Below are 17,713 nucleotides of genomic sequence, written 5' to 3'. Positions count from 1 at the left end.
CTTAATCCCTCATGGGGTTGCTGGTTCCTATCTCCAGTGTTCAACGGGCGAGAGGCGGGTACACCCTGTGTAGCTGCCATCGAAGTCAGAATAAATAAATAAATAAATAAATAATAGATTAGTAAATATTGGGTTAAAAATATAGAGTTCATCAATACATACATTTCTAGCAAAAATAGTTTAATATGAAGGTTTTGATTTCCGGTATTTCATGTATATTATTTGTTGTGATATGGGGGAACCAAAGTTTGCTGCTGCGTGTTGACAGAAGATTTTAATTTTCTCTCAAGCAAAGCGGCCAATGAGGTACATTTACGTTTGTTGCTGTTATATTTGTTTGACCGTGAAGATGTAACGTGACAAATTTCTGTTGCGTCATGTATGTATGGTCGCGTTGTTTCTTTGATGTTTTTGCACTGAAATTTGTTTTTATTTGCTTTCTGTCTGTGTATCGAGCAGTTCTCACGGCACACTATCATGCTCCGTGTGATTAAAGCCCGTAACTTTCAAGAACGACTTGGTTTCGTGATTTGGACTTGAGGGGGAATTACACCCTGGACAGGTCGCCAGTCTGTCGCAGGGCTATTGAAGAAATATACATTTTTTGAATTATAAAAATCTTAAAAAATATAAAAAGGCTTAAAATGGAATAAAATTGATGTGCCTTAAAGATGTTATATATTGATGTTATCTACCTCTTGCTCAGGTATGAGAGTGGCAACCAACACCGATCTCCCCCTACCACCCAATAACAGTCTTTCCTTCACTTATTGCTATATTATACAAACACGTCGCAAAACATTGGTAATAGTGGTGCATTCTGTGTATTTTCAAAGAAATAACCTTCATTATTCTGTACATATCAGTTTTAAAACATAATCTAAAATGCTTGAATTATCAAGCTTATGCCAGATTGAAGTGGGCTGGGCTAATACAGCTGACGTTTAAATCATCATGGAGGACAGCAAATTAACATTGTATTTAGAATTGTGTTTGACCCAATTCAATATTTAAGCTTCCTATAGTCATGTCCCATTTTGTAAATGATGACAGATTGTAAAATTGTGACATTTACTGGATTGTCACTTTTGTCCCTCAATAGTTTAGTACAGTGCTGTCAAACAGTATTGTCCAACTCCTGATTCCGTTTTGTTGTTTGTCGCACTTTAATGCTTCAGATCATCAAATATTAATGTTAGACAAAGATAATTATAAGAAAGATGTAAGTTACTTAGAGGGAACAATTTTTTTTTTTTAGCTTGAGCTATTTGAAAGGAATTAGCATCAGAGTAAATCAGTTAAATGTGCCCAACAACGTGGAAAGCAGAGTTCAGTTTCACTCACCACACCAAAGCGCAAAGAAGCCTGCAAGGCTCAAAGCACTTACAAGATAACTCTGAGGTAAAGGAATGAAGCGGTAAAATGCGAGGTCTTTGTCTTGAGGTGTTTAAATTAGAGAGAGAAAAATAATTCAAGCAAAAATCAAGCATTTCAAACTTCTATAGGAAGAATATGTAGATCATAAATGATGGTCTGGGTTAGTGGGAAATAATCAGCTTCCTGCAGTTCAGTGGAGTTGGAATTTCTGAGAAAAAGACTTATAAAACATGAGCAGTAGTCTTCACTAGTTTTATTCACTAGCACTTTTCCCAGATACTTCTGAAGTGACAGGGGAGGAGACAAGTGAAAACAGAGCAGGCCTTTCCATCAGCAGTTAAAACAGTTTTATTTTTTTCAACCATTCCCAGTTTCCACAGCAGCATTAAGAATCTTTTTCACTTTACATCTGCAGTTCATGACAAACGAGGAGAAGAGTTAAGCTGGACAACTTAAGACAAACCTGCAACACTGAGCTGGAGCAACACGGCACTGGAGCTGAGGGGAAGCCTTACAGCCTGTACCAAAAAGAAGTCATGCATATTTCGGTTTATACCAAAGCCTTCTGACACTTGCATCCACTTGATTAAATATTACAAAAACAGGGAAAAAGAAAACGACTTCTCCTGATCCAACTTGATGAAGACGCTGCTGCAACTCAAACAAAAATAATTTACACACATTTAAACAAGCACCACTCAAACTCTACAAATTAAACGTTAAAGTCCAAGGCGTCAGCCAGGGATTCGAAGGCCCGGTCCGTCCAGGTTTTTAGCTTCAGACCAGAGCTGAAGGTGTGCTGATGACAGCTGAGCTTTGAAATAAGGCAGCAGATGGACGCCTCCAGCAGCAGATCTGCAGTGAGCTGCTAACAGGACCTCTGACATGACAGGTGTGGAAAGTGTTTGCACTGGATGAAGAAAATGACATGTAGCTTATTAAACCTTAGGCGGTTACATTTAGGAAGTCCTTACTTTACTACTCTGAGGGCGTGAGGGTCAAAGTGACAATCTGACGTGAAAACAGTCAAAACCATGGAGACCACATCCAGGAATGAGCTTTTTTTTTTTCTTAAAACCTCAATTTGGACACCGGTGCCAGTGATGAGCACAGATGAGTCCCCAGCTTCCAGTTCGCGGTGACGCTTTCATCTCAGCATTGGTAACTAGTCCACCTCCTCCATGTTACTGTAGGACGGAGCTGCGCACTCTGCGGAGTGCGCGAAAAGGTCAGACGGCACCTCCGGGGTGAGGGTAGGGGGTCCTTCAGGATCCAGGTCTGTCCCAAACAGTGACTGGCTAGAAGCCTGGAAAATAAATTGGTGTGAAACGTGAATCAGGCTGGAGTGGTATTCTCAAACATTCACACAGGAGACAGGAAGTAACACTTCTTCTGTGGTTAGAAAGTGAATTTATTTAGAAAGCAGCATTTGGGCAAGAGAAAAACACTATTGCAACAAAATAAAAGGATGTTCCTCTTTTAAATACAGTACTTTGACTTCAATAATAACAACTACTTTGTAGTTTTAAATTGTGAAGATCATTCGGAACGATTTTGACATTGAAATTTCTAATCATTTTCAATTCTGCAGCATCTTAAAACAGTAGTGATTGTGCTCTCTGCATGATATTACATCCTTCCCCACAGCTCTTCTCATCAGGCTCAAAATCCCAGAAGTAACAAGCTCTAATTTACTTTATAACTGGACACACATCAGCATTGCATATATCAGTGTCAAGCAGACCAGTTTATAGGCGATCCAACAGATCGCCTGACGTTGCCATAGCAGCGCCGCAATTTCCCTGAGACTCAGAGAACTGAAGGATCCTTTCAAAAAAGCTTCAGCATGATGAAGGCAGAAATGTGATCTAGCTGGCCATATTGCTGCCATTTTGCATTTTATAAATTAAATAAAAAATTTAATACATCAAAAATATATACTTTTAAAGAAAAAGCAACTTTCAAAATATATTAGGTACAATTTCTTCTAGTGCTTAGAAGTACTAAAAAAAAAAAAATAGGATGGAGCATAACTCTGGATTTTGAGGTTGTCAACATATCACTCTGTAGCTTCCACTAAAAAAATACTTTCCACAAAACTTCACCCCTAAGTCTCAAGTCTGCTTATGGCTATATTGACATTATTCAAGATAATATCAAGCTAATTAAGATATAATAAGCTATTACTAGGCATGGGTTGATTGCGCCATGAGATGGCAGAGAAAGCAAGTCTTCTCAGGCTTTATGGAGCACAGAGTAACGGCTGCGCTCCTCCCCCACGTGTTGCTGAACACTGTCCATCAGCTGGCTGAAACAAAACCATTAGTAGCATCTTCCCCTCACTTGCCAGATGCAGCTAAAGGAGCCCCACCTTTCACTCCTACTACCCAACTCTGTTCTAAACCTAGAGAACCACGGTCACTGACCTAAAACAGCTGACTGCAGCATCTACTCGACAATAGAGGCTGCCTAACCAGTTTATACTCGAGTATTTTTATTAATAAAGAGAAGGCAAGCAACATGTCGAATAATCTTTGGAACGCGGCTGCACAATTTTGGGAAAATGTTTAATTGCAGTACAATTGCTTTAAATCGTGATAATGATATCATTTATGGTTTGTCATCCTTTTGTAGACATTTTCCTTCTTTCCCTTTAGCTACTGTCTCTGTGAGCTACTAAAGAAAAACGTCCAGCGTTGGTCTGGATGCTGGAGTCCCTTTGGTTGGTCAGTTATACAAAATGAATGCAAGACACTGCAGATATTATATCCTACCACATTTAGTACCCAAGCAGCCCTCTGTGATTGCAGTATTGCTCACTCTGATGTTGCAATGTGACGACTGGGATTTGCTGTATTGTACAGCTCTACATTCCTTGTTTGTGTGCACAAATTTGCCATTTAAAGCTGATTCTCCTCTGGGGAGTGTTTTAGAGATGTGTTATAAAGTGAGAAACATAACGGATAACCCTGAGTCTGCTCTTCAAATGACTAATACAGGGTGTTTTATGCCAGATTCTTCCTCCCCACAGTAACCAGCGTCTATGATGGCTCTAAAAAAACTTTAATAGTTCCAGTTATAATATTTAATTTCCTTTTAGGATTATTAAAGTATTTTTAAATCCACAGTAGGTTTTCGATGCAGTGGCATTTTGACTCAAGGTCGGCATACAGTGAGAATTTCATACCAGCCCATGCCTAGATATTACGCTAACATAGATGAAGAGTGATGTACAAACCACATACAGAACCTCTAAAAAACACGACAAAAAACAAACAGAACACAAAGTTTTAAACCAAATCCACTGTATGAGTTACACAAAAACAAGGCTGCCTATGATTTATGATAAATATTTTCATACATGCATCACTGTTTAACTGCCCTCACTGACAGCTTGTAGTTTTACTGCAGGAGCATTGTGCATAACAAGGTTTTCCTTCAGCAGCAGCTTGGGACTAGCTTCCTTAGTCCCAGTCCTTAGATTGATGGAGCTGATGTCCCTGACCAAACAAAGACCAACACCGTCCCAGTCCTCCGGTGTTGTCCAACTACTGTTTCCCAGTCAGCCATTATGGATCAACTCTTACGTTGCACAGCTTTCTGTTCCAGGCAACAATCGAACACTGGAGCCCAGAAAGAAAAAGATCTGCTGACCTCAGGTCTAAACAACAGGGCGATGGAGCAAAGAGGTCCCACGGCCTGAACTGTAAGACTTTACTTCCCATTGGTCGCTGACCCATCTAGCATAGTCCAATAGGATCATTTCAGAAGGCATGTAGCACCGCTGGAGCCTCAAAGCGCTTAGTTATAAAGATTGGTGGCGCTGTGCTTTGGAGAGCTAGGCGCTGTTTTACTAGCTCAAACTTATTTTGTTGCCATTTATCTTATTTGAGAAGTGAGCATAATGAAAACCTTATTTTTATTCTATAGCTTCAAGTCCTTTTACTTGAACAGTCTGATCCTTGTAATGCATGTCTGGCCCAGCAAATGCAGAACTGGGCCGTGCTCAGGTCCATTTGATTTTGTAAAGCAAGGGATAAAGCAAGTTAACAAAGAGAGCGATCACTGCAGCAAGTGTGCCCAAAACAAAATATCGCACGCAGTCTTCGTCAGGATAGTCCGACATCTTCTGCCTGCGGCGGCGGCGCACAGAGTCGGCTGTTCGGTCATCCTCAGCTCTGTTCCTCTGTGCTTGTCGACTCCGCAGCGCAGAGCGGAACAGTCTGCGAGGCCCTTCATCAAGCCCCTCGTCTTCCTCCTCCAATTCCCGCCATATTAGAGAGGCCTGCGATTGGCGGAAACCGGTGTCAGCTTCTGGGAAAAGGCGAGTTCTAACAAACACTGATTACACTTTATAACTCCACAGTGCTCTGCCTGCTGAGCTGCAGCAATGACAGGCAGGCCTCAGCTCTTTAAGGAACATGCAGCCCCTGCCCAAGTATTCAGAGCCCTTAGATAATGGCACAGCCTACAGGATTAGAACCTTCAGCTTTAGCGTATTTATGTGTGACAGAGCAACACACAACTGAAGTGGGAGGAAAAGGATGCATGGTTTTCAAAAATCTTTTCACAGATAAACCTGAAAAGTGCGGAGGGCACGTGTATTCTGCACTCTCACCCAGATGCCTCCAATCAATACCCAGTGCACCAAATTGCCTTCTAAAGTCACCCAGGTATTGAACTGAATCCACCTGTATGTATCTCACCTAATGCCAGTCAGTGGAAAACAGAGAACATTAGAGAATGAACCGGATCATTCAAACCAAAGAACACAGCAGACGAGTCAGAGAGAAGGTTCTGGAGAGCTGCAGAGAAGAGTTAGGTGCTGAAACAATATCCTGAGCTTTGAACGTGTCCCAGAGATCCTGTTAATTCATCATCTGAAGGCGAAGGAATAACCTAAACTGACAGGCACTTTACTTTGCTGTCCACAAATCTGGTCTTTGTGGAAAAGGGGTGAGAAAAACGCTGGTGCCACTGACAGTTTACCACAAGCCCCGTCAGGGACAGAGCGAACAGGTGGAGGAAGCTGCTCTGGTCAGACTACAAGACAAACCAAAGCGCTAAATCCTTTGAGTGGATGAGAACTAGTATGGAACCCGGTGGTGGAGGCATCACGGTGTGAGGATGCTCCAGCAACAAGAGCAGCTGGTCTGGCTAAATGTGAAGGTGGACGCCACTAAGAACAGGGAAATGGAAGAAAAGCTGAAAAGCCTCCACACTGGGAAGGAGGCGCCGCGTCCAACCATACCACCAGAGCTGCAACACAATGACTTGGAGAGCTTAAAGAAGATGGAACAAATATTTCTGTCTTTACATGTAGACGTATTCCAGGGCGGTATTCAGATAAGGTTTTTCGTAAAAATAGTCGACAACCATGCATCCTTTTCCTTGCACTCCACAATTATGATCGTCTTCATGTCGGCGTATCACATAAAACTTGTGTTGGAAATTGTGTTCATAGTTTGCAGTTGGAAAATGGAAAACTGTTTAATGGATATGAATACTTTTCAAAGGCACTGTGACAATTTTAAAGCCAGAGGAAGGGGGGGTAACAATCATGCAAGTGATGAAAAAAGTAGCAATTTCTCATTTAATGCAGAAAAGAGATGGAGTCGTCCTATCAGACGCAAAGGTAAAAATAAAGGAAAGAATTTGGCCTCGGTGAAATCCTCCACATAGTGGTGTGATGTCACCAGGGCTCCTGAGTCTCTGTGCGCTGTCCCCACCACAGGTGTCACAACAAAGTTACTTCCAGCTGGACATTTGATTTGCAACACAATAGTTGTATTCAGAATGCTTGCAGGCATAACAAATGCACAGTTGTCAGAAAAATCCTTCTTAATTTGTAACAGGAGCACTTTATAGGTAACTTATCCATGGGATGTAGTAAAAATGTCTATTAGAGGTTTTACACAGGTGAGACAAACGGAGAACCTCATATGTTTGTTCTGTGTCTCGAGTCGGATCGTTTCCACATTAATTCAACACAAACAGGGAAATAGTTTCACAAAAATATTTAACACACATGCTGCCTTTTCATGACGTAACAAAATGCCCCATTAGTGGCTGACACATTAGTTACACAAAACCTTTGAGGAGTGGATCTGAACACTTGATCAACATGTGGAAACAGTATGAAAAGGATCAAGTCCACTGACTCCAGGTACGGTGGAAGAGGTTAACGTCTTCACACCATTCGCTCCATTTCTAGCCGGGTTTATCCTACAAATACCAGTTTCACTCAATAACATTCATTTCACAACACATTGAGTTAAATGATTCTCAGTTGCTTTTAACAGCCATCTTTAAGGACCAGTCCTCGTTTCTTCTGCCTTTCTATTGTGGATTTTATTGCTTAAAATGTCAACCTTGGATTTTATTGCTTTTAGTTACTTTATTTTTATTTTTTTTTATCCATCTGTCCAGCTTTGGTTGCCTTTAGTTTTTAAAGCACTTTATAAATAAATAAATGATGGCAAGGCCTAAAGTATGCAGGCAGTGCATCCACAGCACTTTATAACACAGGCGGCTCCGTTTTGTGTTCCTTTGGTTGAGTGGTTAAACAAAGTACAACCCAGGACCCACAGGCAGAACCACCAGGATGCTGGTTTAAAAACCCAAACAAAGCCCCTTTATGAACAGCCCTCTGTTTCTTAATGCTGCGGCTCCCTCACCTGGCTGGCAGCGGCTCCGGCGGCGCTGGGCGACTCCGCTCCGACAGGAGAGGGGAAGCGTGGCGGCCTCTCCACGGGGGAATTCCTGCGCCGGTAGAACAGGACGTAGGCGTAGCGCGTCACCACCTGACTCTCCTCCACCATCGTCACAGTGCTGTCGTCGAACAAACGCCACCCTTTAGTCAAGGAGAGGAAGAGACTGAGAATACAGTAAGCTGAAAAAATAAGACTGAAAAAGAAATTGGGGATGTTCTGATCCGACTTCAGGTAGGAAGTCGGTCCCAGTCAGATCAGTATCAGAGATGATGTTGCGAGTTCATATCCGCCCAGCGAGCCATGCAGCCACATCGCTTATTATAGGAAGTCATGATTTTGTTCATCTAAAGAACCTAGAACCCAGATGTTTTTAACCCTTTTGATGCAGCAGCTGAAACACTGCTCATCAGTTTTAAATGAAAGGTCCAGTGATACGTTTATAAAGGAGAACAGAGCTTTTTCTGCACATCCTGTCCCGTCACAATTCCCAGTAACTCACCAACATCACTGCGCTGACTGTTCTTGTCACTTGGCAGGCGAGCATAAGCTGTATAGTGGCCTCCTATCATTCCTCCATAGTGGTTGATGACTGCATAGAGGTCATAGATGGGAGGCTGTTGCATCTCGTCCTTCTGGCCAATGCAGAACTTGCTCAGATCTAGATTCCTGAAAGACAACGTTGTTTAAGAGGCTAATGTCATGGGGGCAACAAAAAGCACCACACCTTATATTTTGAGTTAAAACATGTAGCAATTTTCTTCTGCTTTCACAATAAAACTGCTGCTGATGATTACCTGACAGGAAAGTCGACCATGTCGTTGATCTTGTCTCTCCAAATGAAGCTTCTGAAGGAGAAACGTTTGAGCTGGATGATCAAGACGTTTGGCAGACGCCACAGCAGAAGCTGCTTGGATGCCTCTCGGTGCTGCTGGCACTTTGGACAGTACCTGGAAACAGGTGGAGAACCATAAGGAAAGAGGAGCAGCAAGACAGCCAAACCTACAGCTTCTACTACATCCCTGAGGAATACATGTCGATAAAGCCATGCTAGCTAACCAACCAGACTAACTACTGTGGTGGTGGAGAAACAGGAACAGCGACCAAGCAACAGCAACATCATGAAGTAGAAACCCAATAAGTTCAAAAGATGCTTGCAGAGTTCATTCAGCCAAGGATGCTACTTTATTTAGATTCTTCACACTAAAAAGTGATTCAATGTCCAGATGTTCCTTCTCTAAAATCTTCTAACTGTTGGAATACAGTTCCATCACTAAATCCTGGTGTCTGAAAGCATTTATGAAGGACTCGGCTGAGAAATGTGCGTCCCTACCAGGCCTCCTCTGGGGCCAGCACCTCTGGCTTGGTGAAGAGATTCAGGCACTGCTCCAGGGTGAAGTGTCCCGCTCTGGCCGTCTCACTCAGAGAGCTGGGGTCCTCCTCATACTCCAGCTCCTTAGAGCTGACCAGCACATATTCCTTTAGACGCTCGTTGTTTTTCCACACCAGCTCCAAGGTTGCATCGTCTTGAAGGTCTGCTAGAGCGTCCTCTGCAGAGAGAATCAGTAGGAGTTTCAACAATCAAGTTGAATCAAAATGTACAATTTACCAAATCTAAGCAGATGTAACGAGTGACCCAAGGAAAGAACAGAACCGAGGATTCTTCTTCTGGGGCTCGTTCTTCGTACGTTGCTTAAAACATCTGAGATCAATTGACACATCCAAGATAATATCATCGTGCTAATCATGATCCGGCTAGTTGGGTTCTTCGAACACACCTGTTGTTTATGATTAGTATGGCTGGATTGAGTTATCTGAGACAACTGCGCGTTCATGCGTTTGTTTAAAAGGGGAAATGTATCGATAGTAGAAACATTGATCAGCAGCGCTGCTATTGGCTGTTCAGCATGAACAAAGAATGCCCACAGTTTTTCTCCCAAGCAGAGCAAGAGCTTTTAATGAAAGGTTATGCCGAATTTGAGTCATTAATTAAAGCGACAGGGAACACCTAAAAGTCTGCTAAAGCCAGAGAGAGGGCTGGCAGAAAGTAGCAGACAAATTAAATGCATAATAGGCCGTGGGCCAGAATCTGTAGGATGACTTTTCGTATGAACAGTTAGGGGGAAACTTTCTTCCACCGGGATAAAGTGCTACACATAGCAGTAATTTTAAAAACACCAATGTTGCCACGTTTTCAATTGCACATTCCAGCTGAATCCGCTCCCGACGCACGGGATACAAATTCTGGCAGGGATAAGTCGTTTGGCACAACGACACCTGTCAGCTGTGCTATCCTAGCGCAGCAGGTCTTGGTGATATCACAGTAAATTGGGTAAAAGTCTGGGCTATTTCTGCCCTGCGATGGACTGCCGACCTGTCCACGTTGTACGCCGCGTCTCGCCCATTGACAGCTGGAGATCGGCACCGACACCCTCACGAACCCAGCAGGGATAAGAGTGTTAGAAAATAAATGATGGATGGTCTGGGCTATTTCTAATATGGCGGCATAAAGATCTTTGCCAACTGGCGCCAGAAAATGCTATTATTGAGCTTTCTTCGTCTTGAAACAAATGCATACAATCCTTTACGGGCGCAGCCATTATGACGTGGTTGAACTCGCTCAGCTGACAATACAGCGATCTGATTGGCTGAGCAGCAAAAATCGAATCACGTGACCTCTTGGACCGGATCGCCATAGTTTAGATTTTTTATCGGCTTTAACTTATTAATGTGCAAGTGAAAAGGTGGGAACATTGGTGTTTTGAGATCACTGCTATGTGTAGCAACTTTTCTAAGTGCAAGAAAGTTGCCCCCTGACAGTTCATAGGAAACTTCTTAAGGAGACGTCCTACAGATTCTGGTCCACGGACTATAAGTACTGTCCACTTTAGATGTTTCCATCACTTTCTACAGTATGTATTTTTGCATTTTAATAATTTCATATTTACTTTGTTCTTTTATGTCAGAGCCTCCAAGGGACCCACTACAACATGGGGACAAGTATAAGTGAAATACAAGAATATTCTACAAAATGGTAACCTTTAATTTTACTGTATTTTAAAAAGCCCCTTTTTACTCTTTTTTTTTTAAAAGCCACTTTTAAATAACCTGACCCTAGCCAGATGTATGTCGCTCCGCCTAGCTTCACTCACATCCATCTGGGACTTCTCCCATAGAGAGTGATTTCTTCAACCAAATTTATTGTCCAGCCAATCAGGACGCAGGGCTGGAGTTTCATAGATGTGATGTAGTGGAGAAGCGACCGTGACGTGAGACTGTTTTGATTCAGAAAGCAATGGCGGCTCGCATCGAGGAAGCAAGCGTTAACATTGATGCTGCTATTTCTTCCGTGTTGTCCAATCTACCTAATATTGTTTCATTAAAAGAACATCAGAGAACGGCTCTGAAGGCTTTTGTTGGTGGAAACGATGCTTTCGCCCTTCTCCCGACCGGATTTGGCAAGTTTTGTTTTCCGGGGCGCGGAAAACTCTTTGGATGAACATAAGAAATATCACTCCTCCGTGTTGAATACTTAATGTGTGGTTCCAACAAATTATGTAAATAACCTCACGACTAAAGGATCCTGTCTATCTCGCAATATTTGAAAAGCTTGTTGCTATGCCAGCAAGTCCAGGATGAGTTTCGAAGAACCAAACAACCCAAGATCATGCCAAATCGTCAACAATCAAATCCAGCTAACTGAGTTAGAGACGTATGAAGAACGGGCCGCTGGTACCTTTCTCATCCAGCCTTTGCTCCTTGTTGTTAGAGTCCAGCAGACCTATGTAGAACTGACTAGCATGACCCGATGCTGCCTCATTGGGTTGCTGATACCCTGTCACTGCAGCTGAAATGAGAAAACCAAGCAAGAAGCATATTAGGGCTGAAACTCACCAGCTTTGTCATGATATGATGTTATATTGATTTGTCTGGATGACGATAAGATATTTGCCGATATAACAAAGTGTTACGATTTCCGATTGATGTGATGTGATCTTACCTGCCCATTTTACACCATTACTGACATTGATAAAAACTTATAAAAAAAAAAAAAAACTGATTTTATTTCTAAGCTCTTACAGGTAAATAAGGGATTTAAATAAAAAAAGCATTCTTCTAATTTTAAAATGATAATACATCACCTGTTCACTATAGTCTTATACCTGAATTTCAAAATTAAGACTCATCTAAAAATCATTATATGGATCGATATTTGAATCTTGCATCAATGTATTTGGAATGTTAATCACTGATTCAATATATATCAATTGTTACCCCCTATTAAATCTGCATCTAAAATCTAAAGAATTTATTTTTACCTTCTGGTCGCACCGCTTTCTCACAGGATGTCTCTTTTTCAGCCTGAGGGTCCAGAGAGCAGCAGAAAGTGGAGGAGATGGACTCGGAGAATCCTGAATCTTTAGTCCGTGTGGTGGAGAGAGACGTTTGGGAGGATAAGAGGGAATCTGACGCCTCGGAATGGATCGCTGACGCACGAGCATATTCTCCCTGGAGCTCAGGGGGGAGAGAGGGGCTGTCCAAGTCCGCATCGCCTGCTTCTACAGTACTGCTGCCCCCTATGGCCTCATCCCCAGATCCCAGACCCTCAGGACATCCGACCGCCATTGGTGGCACATCTAACCGAGACTGGCATGATTCAGGAGATGTTCTGCCTGACTGGAAAGGGGGCTGGAACACATTTACAGAAAACCTGCAGTGAAGGAGAAATTTCAGATTTTAGTTAGAGTTTAATTAGTTTTCCTAGAACTGGGAGGATTTAGACCTTCCTCTTACATATCAATCAATCAATCATACAGATTTTTCTCAGGAACTTAACTTCTTAGAACCTTTTTATCTACTGGGCTGTGTTCTGTGCACTTTCCCTTTTATTTAGATCTCCAAACAACAACGGCAGAATGCTATAAAAACCTTAAAATCAGAACAGCATTCATTTCCTGTTGTCTCATAGCTGCTGTGGTTTCTAAGCCATAGATGCAAGTCTAAACTGTGTGAAAACATGTAGGTAGAGTGAACTTTAAATGCCTAGAAAGAAGGGAATGAAGTGAGAACTCAGATTAGGATTATAATCAGCTACCTAAGGACATGACAATCTCACAGTAGTTAATAAATCACCAACTTCTCAATCAGAGGAAGTTTGGAATCATCCACAGATCTGTAATAATCAAGCGGCTCAGATGGCTGCGTTACTCTTTCATGCTTTGTTGGGGCTTCCTTTATCAGAATCAGAAATACTTTAATAATCACAGAGGGAAATTACTTTAAATATTTCCACTAACGTTGGTCGATTTCATTAATGCATTTGAATTTTATTCCTTTTAAAACACTGCATATACTCCTTGAGTGGCTGGGTTTAAATGCTTTTTTTGCACTAAAAACACAATTCCTGTCATGTAATTTAAAGTTAAACATAACATATGAGTAACAGAAGAGGAGATGGCTAAATAAAAGTCAGAAACATCCTCCTTCAGGTCAGAGTGTAACCAAAAAGTATTTTGGGGTGAAAGATTTTTTTTGGGTATATTGATTTCTGTTTTTGTCAGATTTCATCCTGGTTCCTACAGTGCAAACTACGGATGTAAACACATAATCCACTCACGATTGATTGTTGATTAATGGTTAATTAGATTAAAGTTCCAGTCAATTAACTGATAACGTCTGCTTAGACCAGTGCTTCTCTATTTTTTGTCACGCCCCCCCAGTAAGAAAACATTTGTTGAATATAGTCATACTGACATATTTACAACAAAGTAGATCCTCACTCAAAGAGTTTGTCATATCACAACATACATAAGCAATAAAGTCTTTGTTGCTCTCAGTTGCTTCTTTGAATTGTAAGGCAAAAGATTTCTCTGAGTTTCTCAACCAGCTGTTCATGAAGATCATTAATGTAATTTATATGTCGGGCGACAATATCATTGGACAGAGAGATAGTTTTTACTTTTGCACCACTTGCGTCATCCAGCATGACAGAAACCATGTCTAACGCAGCAGTCAGAATGCCAACAGTGCTCGCTGGTTTACTGAAGCAGTATTCACAAACTGGGTTGAATGTTGGCTACATTCAGCACATTTTCACTGACAAGGTCAAGTTATTTGACTTTTTTAAATGTAGCTCACTTTAAAACGTTTTTATGAAAGATTATCACATCCTGCTGGTGTATTAGTTGTTATTTTGGTCTTTTATGCTTTGTTTTTGCTCACTTTGTTGGAAAATAAAACCTTTTGTGTTTATTTATGTGTTTATTTATGACTTTAACGGATGTACATACCGCACATGCGCAGCAGGGGTTAAAACAAGGAAGCGGCTAACAGCTATTAGCATCTCGCAGTGAAATAACACAGAATGGTCTAAGGTCCAGTGAAAAAAGCTAAAAAAAAATATGATTCCAAGAGGAAAAGGACTGGAATGTCGCTGGGAATACAGTATGACCATTGCTGTTCACTGAAGCGGATGCTAAACCTGCCAAGGCTGAGATGTGACTGCAGAGTTGATTAACGTGAGTAAATGTTCTGATATGAGGCTCTTAAAGTTGCTGTAGGTCAGTTTATTTAATTAATAACGGTTGGTCTTCAATCACGCCGAGCTGCCACTTTACTGCGAGGCATTGCAGAAGGTCAGGCTCGGTCCACCATTATTTACAAGTGATTTATTAATTAAGCAAACGACATTGTTATAGTTCTGGTGATACTGCCGCTACATGTCCCAACGTCTGTTTATATTTGTTAATCGTGCCTGAGAGCAAATAATCAAAACACTATCATGTTTATAACCTCATTTTATCATGATCAAATGGTTTTTGAAAAGTTTTTATAAGCATATCATATGGTTATATACCTTTAATTCAATTTGGTTTCAAGCTGTCTGCTACTCACACTTTTAGACAAAGTAAACACACCAGACTTGGCTTCACTGTGACTATGGTGGGAAACTAGCTAACGCTTCGTCATATTTCGTCATCTTAGGTTTTAGAGGACTGACGTTTGTGTCATTTTCTCTGTCTCTCTTCACCTTTCTTTTCATCCCTGTTAAATATGCTTCCATGGTGTCTCTTGAATGTTTGTTCACTGCTCTTTATATCTACTGCTCTGTGCTGTGTGTACGCAAAAAAAAAAACAACAACAACAATCCTACACTAACACCATTAGAGCAAATAATCCCTGCTCGCACTCTGACGAGAATAACACACTGCCACCTACCATAGTGGATGTGCAATTTTTACTTTATTCTAGTATCTCAAAGAAAAAAAGTGTTGTAGTGTGGCCTCCATTCAGCAGAGGGCGCTGCCGGTCATTCTAAAGTGGAACCAGACCGTGGTAGCAAGAGATAAAAGTAATGACAGACGCAACATGACGCGGTGCAAATAGAGTCCGGGGTGGGATTACTTTTACACAGTTTAATGAGGATGCAAAATGCTCCTTATGGGGTTCTGTTTAATATAAACACTCAATCTCCTTAAGTTGTCTGCCAAATATCTCCCATTTAGCCAGGTTGCCTGGCAGAGCAGCGTGATGTACTCAGGTGGCCAGGATGTAAGACAACAGAAAAACACAAGATGCTACTGTTGATGGTGAAGGCTTTCATAGGGATTTTTAGTTTTTCAGATATTTTAATCTCTTCAACTTGTGTTTATTCAGTAACCCAATAAGTTTCAGTTTTGTTATATTTTATAAATATGTCCAAATTTAATAAGGTGTGAGAAAACCAGTTTTTGTTTATTCAGTCAGTATTTATTACACATGGGTCAATAAACTGTTAAAAAGAAATGATGTGCCTCTTTTAAAATTCAGCATATTGTAAACATATCATTTCATGTTAAGGAAAGACCCTCAGGATATAAGAGAAAACTGATTTTTTTTTAAAGAAAATCACGGCTTATCAATTAATCGTTAGTTGATCGATTAGATCAACGAACTTTAGATTAACTCATTAATTGATAACTTGCTACACTAATGCAAACACAAGGGGGTGAAAAAGCACGCCAGAAAACCACCACGGATCCTGAAAAAGGTTCTTGCTGTGAAAACATACCTGAAATTCAACAAGTTTCATGGCTAAAAGGGTAGATTTTCAGATATGTCCCAGAAAATACCTGGCCAGCCTGAAAAATCAAATAGAGGAGCACCTAGGGAGGCGTAACTACCTTGAGTAGCCCTCTAGCAGCTGGGCGAGGCGAGCGTAGGAGAGCCGAGACTCTGGCACACTAACAAGGAAGGGCAGGCCTACGTTCTCAGAGTTTGGGCGACACAGACTCTTGTGATTGGGCCAGTGGGTCCTTTGACAGTGTCTGGGAGAAGAGGAGCAGAGGTGTGAGTATTTACAGCATTTACAGCACAGTGCACTAAAATGTGCCCCGACACTCACTGATTGCAGTAGCCCACTCGATAGCAGCGAGTACACCGCTTCAGCTTGTCTTCTTCAGAAACTGGTGGTTTTAGGCAGGCAGCGCACTTTGAGATGGGGATGTTGGGCACCTGGAGTTTCTGGAACCCAAACAGAGCTCTTCAGATCTGTTCATAATGCCAAATTTAACAAACAGAACAAGAAAGGAGTTTCTGTTTTACCTGCTGAACTCTAAGCAATACAACTCTTTCTTTGGCTAGATCTTTGGAAAGCACCTCAAAGCAGAACAACATGTCAGAAGGAGACACTGTGTCTAGAGAATGGGATGGCAGGAATATCCGCTGAAAGCGATTTTTCGCCACCTGTTAGAGGAAAAAGAGAAAAAGAACTTATGAGTTTCCTAAGCAATACAGCACTCACTAAAGTATTCATACCGCCTAAACTTCTTCCTCGTGTTATGATGTTAAAACCACAAGATTCAGATGTCCACCAATTTCCCCACGTGGGGGGCTGGTGTCCATCTAAACAGGTGAGAGGCAGGTCCAAAGAGGACAGGTCAACGGTACAAAGCAACAGTGCTAACCACTGTTCCCCTGTGCCGCTCTAAACTCAATGTATTTTTCAGGCTGGTCTGTGAATTAAGAATCTCTAAATAAAAAAAATCTTTTGTTAATTTACATTAAATAACATACAATGTTAATAACATTTGCATTTCATTCTGCAGAGTAAACACATTTTATTACCCTCTTTTCCTACAACTACAGCATAGAAGAATTTTGGGGTGTCTAACATGAATGTGATGTGATCTAAACCATCCCACCGTAGCTCTGGGTGTATGTTTAGGGACTTTACCCAGTCGGAATGTGAACCATCAACTTTAACCAGTTTGTCCTGTCCGTCCTGCAGAAAACCATCAACACTACTGAACTGAGGGCAACGTGCCTCATGGTTCTTTATTTTCTTTTTGACAGCATTTTGTATGTGGGCCAAATGTTTGTTTTGATCTCACTTGACCTGTCTGGGGATGTGGTTCCAGTTGATTCAGTTCAGTGTAATGCTACAATTGTAGCATGTGGGTTAAGTGTTGCCGTCTGACCAGCAGTGGGCCAGGCGTTACTGTTACGTGAGGCGAGTAGCTGGTAGCCCAGCTAACACAGTTAGCATTGTGTAGTGAAGCCCGGCGAGCTCGTGAGCTGCTCACTGTGACGCTCACGTACATTCAGGGCATTCTTTATTTGCAGTGTTGTATAGTAACGAAGTAAAA

At 41.6% G+C, this 17,713-nt stretch overlaps 1 protein-coding gene across 5 annotated transcripts in view; it reads right to left on the bottom strand.

Moving 5' to 3' along the window:
- Positions 1-1,707: 1,707 nt before the first annotated feature.
- The window catches only part of usp19 (ubiquitin specific peptidase 19), a 34,193-nt gene continuing 18,187 nt past the window's right edge, over positions 1,708-17,713 (bottom strand). For 3 of the 5 annotated variants that reach the window (XM_036149631.1, XM_036149671.1, XM_036149713.1), the window contains exons 17-26: positions 16,671-16,811; positions 16,471-16,589; positions 16,250-16,393; positions 12,407-12,798; positions 11,824-11,934; positions 9,421-9,637; positions 8,885-9,037; positions 8,590-8,756; positions 8,055-8,230; positions 4,666-5,662 (exon numbers count right to left, since the gene is read on the bottom strand). In XM_036149631.1, the coding sequence (XP_036005524.1) occupies positions 5,384-5,662; positions 8,055-8,230; positions 8,590-8,756; positions 8,885-9,037; positions 9,421-9,637; positions 11,824-11,934; positions 12,407-12,798; positions 16,250-16,393; positions 16,471-16,589; positions 16,671-16,811 (1,899 nt within the window). In that variant the 3' untranslated portion in view covers positions 4,666-5,383. Of the gene's footprint in view, positions 2,684-4,665; positions 5,663-8,054; positions 8,231-8,589; positions 8,757-8,884; positions 9,038-9,420; positions 9,638-11,823; positions 11,935-12,406; positions 12,799-16,249; positions 16,394-16,470; positions 16,590-16,670; positions 16,812-17,713 lie in introns of those variants that run through there. The other 2 variants (XM_036149755.1, XM_036149808.1) reach the window with 1 other exon arrangement.

The sequence above is a fragment of the Fundulus heteroclitus genome, chromosome 1 (genome assembly GCF_011125445.2).
Source record: "Fundulus heteroclitus isolate FHET01 chromosome 1, MU-UCD_Fhet_4.1, whole genome shotgun sequence".
In the NCBI taxonomy this organism is placed as follows: Eukaryota; Metazoa; Chordata; class Actinopteri; order Cyprinodontiformes; family Fundulidae; genus Fundulus; species Fundulus heteroclitus.
Note: the sequence above shows the minus strand (reverse complement) of the source record. Positions and strands in the feature narration are given on the sequence as shown.